We start from the raw sequence: 9,582 nt of genomic DNA on the forward strand, positions 1-9,582 counted from the left end.
ATTTCTAAGTAATGCTAAGAAATAGCTTGAACAATGTTTGTTGTAGTAGGAATAACAAAAAACATTTTGAAAAACTTGTCCAAATGTTGTCCCAACTTTCCAAATAGAGTCATCTGAACAAACAGTTTTACACTAAGTATACCAGTAAACACTGCAACAAGATTACATGGTACTAATATATTTGCCTAATATTAAAGTAATACATACAACACATAGTTCTCAGAGGGAAAGAATTGAAAGTGTGACAGTTTTTGAAAATCTGACATGTTTTTTAGTGTACTATGATGCATCACTTATCACACACACACAGAACACATGGACACAGATGGTTTGCAATATACAAAAGGCACCGTTCCCTTCTTAGTTTGAAGAGTTGTTGTCGTCTGGCTGTGGGCAACAGACTTTTCTTATCTTCGCTCGTTGCTCCTGAACTCCTGAAAAATAACAGAAAGGAATCTGACAACAAGAAACAGCAGAATATTCAGGTAAGTTTGTGATTAAATATCAATATAACAGTTACATCAGTGAGCATCAATGGTTTAAGTGATTATTCAAATGGTTCTGTGCACAAATTTAATGTGCACATATTCTTATTGCAGTGATAGATTGTAGTATTTGTGAAACTCTGTTATGTTTCTGGTTGACTTTCAGCATCTGCGCTTCACTAGATCTGTTAGTTCATCTGAGGGATTTGACTAAATCAAGATGCTGCTGATCATTGAAGCTCTTCTAATTTTAGCTGCTCTAGGACAGGTAAGCTTGTGTTTTAGTATGAATATTACAGACATGAATACTGATAATGTGATCATTAATGATTCCTGTTGCTGCAGGATCACAGAGCTGCTGTTGATGGACAGATATTTCCACTGGATTTCGCACAGAATTCAGTTGATGATCAGTTTGATGGTTGTACTGTTAAAATGGCAGACCTGGTAAAGACAAAATATCTAGAGAAGGAAATGTCTGCTTCAGCTGAATTTAACAAGACTTGGCAAGAAGGTGAAGAAAATGCAACAAAAGCAGAGGATAACTTGCCACAAATTCATTCAGTCTCCATTCATGTGTACACTAACAAAGACTCTAAAGTATACAGTAATTTCACTAGTGCCACTCGTACTGACAAACAAAAATACAAAGAGGGGACATTCAAATGGTATTCACTTCACTTTCTGTTAACAGAAGCGATCCAGATTCTGAAGAAAACACAAAATAGATGCTATGTAACTTATCGTGGTACAAATGTTCAATTTGATGTTCAGAACAAAGAGGTTCGTTTGAGTTCATTTTCATCCTCCTCTCTTGATCGTAAGGTAATACAGGGTTTTGGAAATAAATCTTGTTTTGAAATCTACACCTGTGAAGGTGCTAATCTGACAAAATATTCAAAGTATCCTGATGAGAAAGAGGTGCTGATTCCTCCATATGAGACGTTTAAAGTCACTGCTGTCAGGAACAGAACAGATCAGCCAGATCTCTGGTGTGAGACAGTGTTTGTGTTGAACAGCACTGGAAAAACAAGTGACCTGAACTGTGCATTGTTTAACAGGGGAAACCATGCTGCTTTCTTTAATGTTTTAATAATTTTGCAATTATTATTTTTTTTACCTGCTAACCAGTTAAATGTAAATGTGTCTCATTGTTACTGAACTTTGAAGCGCTTGTCATGCTTAATTAAATCTGATATTCTGGGGGACAATTTGATAATTTAGTAGTGATTGGAGAAAATACTTTTCTAAATTAATTGGTTTTCTCAATGTGTTTCAGTTCAAAGTATTTTTTTTTTTTTTTACATTTTACAATTATGTCGTCTTGTTTCATCAACACATTGTATATTTTGTATGAAATGTTACAACATGCCCTACAGGTGGGAGACACTGTAAAGTGAGAAGCATGTTATAACATGCTCATGCGACAGTTTCATCAACTTCATCTGACCTTATTGTTAAAAAACAATGCAGATAAATAGACTCCTCCCTCCACACACAACTCAGAAGACATCTAGACCGAGAGGTAAGAATGCTGAACACATTCAGATTTTGGGGCCTAATGGTTAGAGAGTCAGACTAGTAACCCCAAAGTTGAGGGTTCAATCCTCAATAATGGCAGGAAAATGTTGGTCAGGCTACAGCGCTCTCTTCCCCCCTCAACACCCACGACTGAGGTGCTGTTGAGCAAGGCATCTAACTCCCAATGATTTCCAGGATCTGTAGGGGGTGCTGCAGCACCTTCAGCACTCCTATAGTTCCCTCGGCCATGGCTCTGTGTGTGTGTTCACTAGTCGCTGCTCCTATTGTGTGTACACTAACTTGGATATGTTAAATGCAGAGGACAAATTCCGAGTATGGGTTACCAAACTGGGTCTTCACGTCATGTCACGTCAATTCCATAATCCCAATTAGATTTTTTGTTACAGAAAAAAAAGGTAAATGGGGAGTTTGGTGATACTTGCAGCTGTCTTTATATTCAAAAGTTCAGTGATTCAGTGAAATTAATTAATATAGAGTTCACACACTGTAAAACCCAACAAGTTAAGCTAACTCATTTCATTTGACCGATTACCTCAATTCAATTAAGTTAAAACCAACTTGTTTACATTTGTACCAATTACCTCAGTTCAATTAATCTGAGGTTCTGACTAGCTGTGGTCATTTATTGCCATTTTAATGATTAATATGACCTCATCTATTAAGGCAGTAGCACATTCTGATAAGGACGTTTTCACTACAGTAGCTGTAAGACTGCCAAATGACCAAAGAAATATTCTCAGCAAGATGGTGTAAAAGCATTAATTTCTACTCTATCACCACCCACTGCTGCTAACACCAACGGCAGAAATAAGTGCAGTTACAATAGCGGAATATGAGTGAGAGTGTTTCTATAGTGTGACTATACTGTATACATAGCAAAACATCCAGTGTTAAATTAACACTTCCAGTGTCACCTGATGTTTATATAATCCAGTGTGGATTATATAAACACTGGCAATGTTAATTTAACACTAACAGTGTTCATTTAACACTGGAGGTTTAAGTGATAGCTCATTCTGAGGGACATTTTGAGCCACTCAGGATGTGCTACCACTCTATTAGACCCATTTTAATGTTGCTGTGAGAAGCAGTCCAGCTGTAGCGTCCCATGGCAAAAACTTGCCTCACTACCGAAGCTAAGCGGGCTTGAGCCAGGCCGTGACATGGATGGGAGATCTTTTTTGGAAATACTTGATTGTTATTGGAATATGCTTTTGTGAGGCCATTAGGTGCTCAATCCCAGGCTTGTATGACTCCTAAAGTCAGAGTTAGAGCCTTAATAAATTCCTACCCTATACCTTTAAATATCTTTTTTTATTACATAACTTATACAGACAGCTGATGGTGTGGATGCAGCATCACAAAACATTTTCAGCTATCTGTAACAACTGAGACAAATCAGACACAATTATTTGTCATAGTTAACCAATAATTGTTTAACACTAGATCAGCCGGGGGTCGCTGTATACCTAAAACCGCCATGCGGGTACATTTTACCCACGCACATTAGACGCATTTTTATAAAGCTAAATAACATATTATTTCACTGTATTATGTCACTGTCCTCACAAAGAAGTGTCTAGAGTCATGAAATGATTATGTCTTGTCATCAACTATATTTTTGTCCTGTTGTTTTATGTTCAAGGCTTTTTTATGCAGGTTACACTAATCACTTTTCATAACGGTCAAGCTAAACAAGTCTGCACTGACAATATTTGGGTGGTGTAATATTATAATTAATCATATATTTGTCACAGACACGTCAGTTTCCTTCGTCACCCAATCACAACGCTCACAGTCTCCAGAGTACTAATCACCGCCACCTGTACCTCATCACCTCACTCATCAACAGCACTACAAAGCACACAGCACTCTATGTCCGGTCTCGTTCGCATATACTCCATGTGATGCTTACCTTAAGGACTCCTCTTCGTATACTCACCTGTCTCCAGCGTCTCTCCTTCCTTTCGTGTGCCTCGTCTGCTGTGTGGGTGTGTGTCAGCCAGCTCCAGATAACTCCAGCGATCGCTAAGCTCCAACGAATCTCAACCTGCAAAAGAAAGGACAGTAACTATTCCTCATATCATCTGCTTATATCCATATATCATCAGTTCACTCACCTGTCTGTTGTTGCAAGCTCTACTGTGGTCAATAAAACTACCAATACCTACTGTGTTCGTCTCCTGTATCCCGTAACAATATTAAGATAACCCATGTTATTTATATTAGCCTACTAAAATAGCCTATAGACAATAATGAACAATAATAATAATTCACCACACTGCATGTATTATGCGATGACAAATTCAAGCGCGCAGCTTCACCTTAATTATTTATATCCAAAGTTTATTGATGCTGTCTCTCTGTAACTATTCACAATCCTGTCCTGAAGAACAGTCAAATTTTTCTCGGAGGCTCTGGATCACTGTCAGATGAGCCATCAGATGCTGAGCCGACCCAGGACGCGTCACTGATCTCACCACCATCAAACTCTCCTTCATTCATGGCATTTAGAGCTTCTACCTCTTCTGCATCCATAAATCGCCGACTTTTACTCATTGTGACTTTATTTATGAAACTGATGACCGCTAATTCAGTGAGTGAAAGGCGTTGCCTAGCAACGTACAATGTTTAAACCTAAGGGGACGCGAAAATGACCGCGCAAAAATACAGGCATTATATAGCGGGTAAATTTGACCCGCGCGGCGCTTATAGGTATAAATGCCCCGTTTTTTTGATTATAAATTACACAATTTTAGTAAAAGTCAATGAGTGGGAGACTTGAATGTTTTATTGAAAACCTGTTATGTACATTTGAAAAACATCCACGGGTAAAATTTAATCCGTGGCGGTTCTAGTGTTAAAGCACACAAGGGGGTGTGTTGTCACCCGGAAATACAACATCTTCATTGGTCCGGTCAACAACTAAGAGGTGTGACTTTGACCAGAGGTTAAAAGCCAGCAAAAAATGCCACTCCCTCTCTTTCCTTGCTTCTTGGACGACTGAGGAGACCCTCCTTTTCAGGCCAAGGCCTGCAGGCCTCTGCCTACAACCCAGCCATGTGCTCATCTATAAGTTGTTTCATAGTACTTCATCTAACGCAGAAGATACTGGCAACAACTTCGGACTGAATCCTTGATGTCTCTTCAGCATGAAGGCATCTTGCAAGTATCATACATTTGGACACTAAACAGTGATTTAGTATTGATGTGTAAAACTTACTTTTATCAGCAAAGGTGTTTTATTACTGAGGAAACTGATGATTTTTTTCCAGATTGTCTTTGACTTTTTCCTATAGCTCCATGAATGGTTCCCTTCCTCTATCATTACTCATTCTTACCTATGTATGTGTGTGACCTTTGTGTATGTTATGTGTTTGTTAGTTTAGTTATGTGTTTGTGAGTTTGTTAATAAAGAATTGTGCACAATACAGGTTTGGTTCTGACTCTGTCTGCTAATAAATTGCCTCTTAAGTGATTTAGATCCTGACTACATGCTCTGAGTAGTACTGTACAATAAGAATGTTGCATTTCCATAACCTGGAAATGAACATTTCTTAGAATTAATAAACAATCAACTGTTTACTGAACAGGTTGATTGATTGTAATGTTAATCTTAATGTAGCTACATCCAGTTAATCTGATTAACGGATTTACATATTCATAATTCATCAATTAATAATCATAATGAGTTATGAATAATTATTAATATTTCCCCTTTGGGTTAATTCGCTACATATCATCAATAAAAAAAATTAAAAAAAGTAAAATAAATCAGCTTTTATTAGGTTACTGATGTGAAGGGAGTCTTCACTTCACTGTGAGTGAACATGGTTTAAACATTTTTCAAAAGATTAAAAAAAAAAAATTCATTGTGTAAAACCAGACATTTCATTGTTTATAAATATTTTATACCTTTTTATTTACTTAATCATTGAGTATTTTTATATAAAGCAACTTAAATAAAGCAACAAAAGTATGTAGTTTTAGGCTTATATATGTTTCTCTTTTTCTCTATTGTCAATTTTTTTAAAACATTTCCAGTTTAGATTCCTATACTTTTAAGTCTGAAATAAGCGTGAAACCTTTAAACTGAGTGACATATCTCTTGTGTTAAATGAGATTTATGGAATAAAACCTCATTCACTGACTATGGCTGTAGAGAAAAAACACCTTTTTACCAACTTGAGAACGGCATGACATTTTTTTGTTTTTCTGCGTGTGCTTTCATTTGAAACAGCTGTTTTTACACTTTAAATTCTAAGTACTTCAGTTTACTTAAAAAAGGTTTGTAAACCAATTGCCTTAGTTTTGCAAAGCAAACTTAAAGAGAAAACTGAAGTTAATAATTGGCTAAAAGCAAAGAAGGCAAACACTTCCTAAGTAAATGAATACACATCAAGTTACTTTAATGTCAATTCTAGTTAACATACTCTAGAATGTTTATGAATCTTACTTAAGATTTAATAGTAATACTACTTTATTAATTCCATTAAACTAACAGTGAAATATTGTGTTCTGTATGCTTCTTAAATTAAAATGACTGTACTTTGTCATTAATTCAGTAAAATTTAAAATAACAGCTGAATTAATTTTACAGAGATTTGAGTACAGTTTAAAATAAAAATAAATTACTGTAAAACAAACAATGTAATATCTCTGTCTCCAAAGCTCCTCTGAAAGGTTCACTGAAAGTGCCTTTTTGATGGCCTTTTGTCCTGCCAATTCTACCACTGTTTTTGGGGCCAAAGTGCACAGTGAATTATCATGTGATTATCACAGATCAATTGGTGAGAAAGCAAATGCATTTGAAAATGCAAGTGAAATGCTTTTTATGTATCAAAATCAAATGCTTTTTATGTATCATTACCCAGCATTTGCTGACTTGACTTTGACATAGTAACTGACACTTATACCTTAGTTTAATTGTTAATTCTTACCAGACCAGTTAATCACTCCTACATGTCACGTTTTTATTTACAGAACTGTCTCGGGACAACACGATTGGTCCCACTTTATATTAAGTGGCCTTAACTGCTATGTACTTACATCAAAAAATAAGTACAATGTACTTATTGGGTTCATATTAAATTGCAAAATACTTTTGTTGTTTTTGAGGTGGGATACAGGTAAGGTTAAGGAAAGCTTTGGTGGTATGGATAGGTTTAAAGGTAGGGGTAAGGTGTAAGGGATGGGTCAACAGTGTAATTATAAGTGTAATTACAGAAATTAATTACAGATGTAATTACATGCAGGTGTTTTTTAAAATATAAGTACAATGTAAAAACATGTATGTACACAATAAGTGCATTGTATCAAATTATTAATTTAAAAGTAAGTACATAGTAGTTAAGACCACTTAATATAAAGTGGGACCACACGATTAAACTTAGTCTTATGTGACAGTGCTGAAATAATGTGCTCAATGAAGACATGAAAAAATGCATTTAAAGCAATTAAGGGGGGAAACTACAGACAAAAACAGTGTTTTTTCAGGCACCTGTCAATTTTGAGATTTTGCACTTTTTGGCTTTTCATAAAGTATTTTTTCAGACTGGTAGAAAAAAAACATTTAAAAATACACTTTTAAGTGTATATTTTTTAACACTTTATCTATTTGCGTCTATAGATTCCAATTACAGTAAATATATTTAAAGGTCTTTTTCTCAAAATGAGTTTTTCTCCTGCTCTGAGTCAGAAATCTCCACTTCAGCAGAACTTACATACACCAAACGTTACAATGTAAATCCCTTGCAGTTAACCATTAGCTAGCAACAACACATGCATGAACTATTGTAATATCATTGCATCAGCAACTACACAGTCATTGCCTTTAAATGAATCATCATGCTGCTCTGAGTCAGAAATCTCCACTTCAGCAGAACTTACATACAACAAACTTGACAGTTTTATTCCTATCTATATTCTGAAGGTTTTTACAGAGGGATTTGTTGATATATAATTTGCCTGATTTTATACAACATTTTATTCCTAAAAATATGGTGGAAATATTTTTTTTTTTTTTTTTTCGGGCTGTTGATAGTATTTTCAGATTTATGGAGTGATAAAAAGAGATCCAAAATTCCCTCTGTAAAAACCTTTGAATTTAGTATGTCCAAAAAATTAAACGAGAGCTTTGAACCTGACATAATCCAATATTCAGATTTTTGTTCTAGAAATGTATGCAAATTAGTGCATATTTAATTACATAATGCCTCATTTGCATATTTAAACATTACATTTTAGAAAATGTGTAATACAATTTTTTTTTTTAATGCAATCAATTTTTTACCCTATTCAGGTGTCTCGCCTTAAATTGCTATAAATAGGCATTTCATGTTTAAAAACAAAACAAAGATTTAGTTTCTGAACATCTTGAAACACCACCAAATGACTGAAGAATAATCAATAAAAAAGAAAGAGTCAATGACTGGCAGAAGTTTCTGCCAAACAAAAATTTAAATTAAGGTAAATCTTAATTTATAATCAAAGTATAAACAAAGGTGCAAGCCAAGAAAGTGTCACAGATCCCTTGTTCCCTGGACTCCATTTCCCAGCATCCTCCTGTTTCCACACCTGCACTCACTTCCCTCATCATCTCCCCATCATCACAGATTATCTTCACCTGAACCTGATCATCAGCACTCCCTATTTATATGGACTCACTCCCTTCACTCCTTGTCTGTTCTCTGTTGTTATACTGTTGTGTTATGTTTGCGTTTGGTGTTCCCTGCCTTTGGTTTATTAAAGTATTGGATGTTATTGTGGAAATCCGTATCTGCCTCATCTCTACACCAGCAGCCGTAACAGAAGAACGGACCTTTAAACTGCTGGATTTCCACAAAAATGGATGTATTCTTCAGCTCCCAGGCTCCAACTTCTCCCATGCCTCCCACTTCCACGAAGGCCGCTGATCGTCTCATCAGACTCCTGCAGTTTGGTCGTTCACTGGAGAGGTATGTGGAGGAGTTCGTTGAGCTCGCCTTTTTGACTAACTGGCCAGATGCTTATTTGATCGCCCTGTTTCTGGACGGGCTGGATGACAACACTATCCGTTTTGATCGTTTTTCCTTAAACGAAACTATCAATTTAATTGTGTTTAAATGACTCCAAATTGCTTGTCGAAGAGGTTCAGGATAAGTGTTTGTCTCGTCCAGTCCCTCCAGAAACACGCTTGGCCGGGCCAGTTGGTCAGCCACCGACTTCCTCCGCATACCCCTCCAGTGAACACCTTAACTGTTCTACGCTGGATCCACATTCCTCTGCTGGGTCCAGAAAGTGGAGGAGGAGGAAGAAAGCAGCCCTCTCCGAGCATGCCGCTCCCATTCCAGTCCGGATTTTAATCGTCTTTGAGGGGATGGACTGGACCTCTCTCCCGGTGTCTCCAGTCTCCGCCGAGCCAATTCCTCCAGTCTCCGCCGAGCCAATTCCTCCAGTCTCCGCCGAGCCAATTCCTCCAGTCTCCGCCGAGCCAATTCCTCCAGCCGCTCCAGCCTATCACGAACCCGCTCCAGTCTGCTATGAGCCCATTCCAGCTACGAACTTTGAACTTTGA

At 36.8% G+C, this 9,582-nt stretch overlaps 1 protein-coding gene across 1 annotated transcript; it reads left to right on the forward strand.

Moving 5' to 3' along the window:
• Window positions 1–705: 705 nt before the first annotated feature.
• LOC137004102 (ecto-ADP-ribosyltransferase 4-like) lies at window positions 706–9,582 on the forward strand. The gene is made up of 3 exons (XM_067364291.1): window positions 706–753; window positions 831–1,571; window positions 9,157–9,582. Exons 1-3 carry the CDS (start codon window positions 706–708, stop codon window positions 9,580–9,582), a joined length of 1,215 nt encoding a protein of 404 aa, XP_067220392.1.

This window comes from Chanodichthys erythropterus, chromosome 3 (genome assembly GCF_024489055.1).
Source record: "Chanodichthys erythropterus isolate Z2021 chromosome 3, ASM2448905v1, whole genome shotgun sequence".
In the NCBI taxonomy this organism is placed as follows: Eukaryota; Metazoa; Chordata; class Actinopteri; order Cypriniformes; family Xenocyprididae; genus Chanodichthys; species Chanodichthys erythropterus.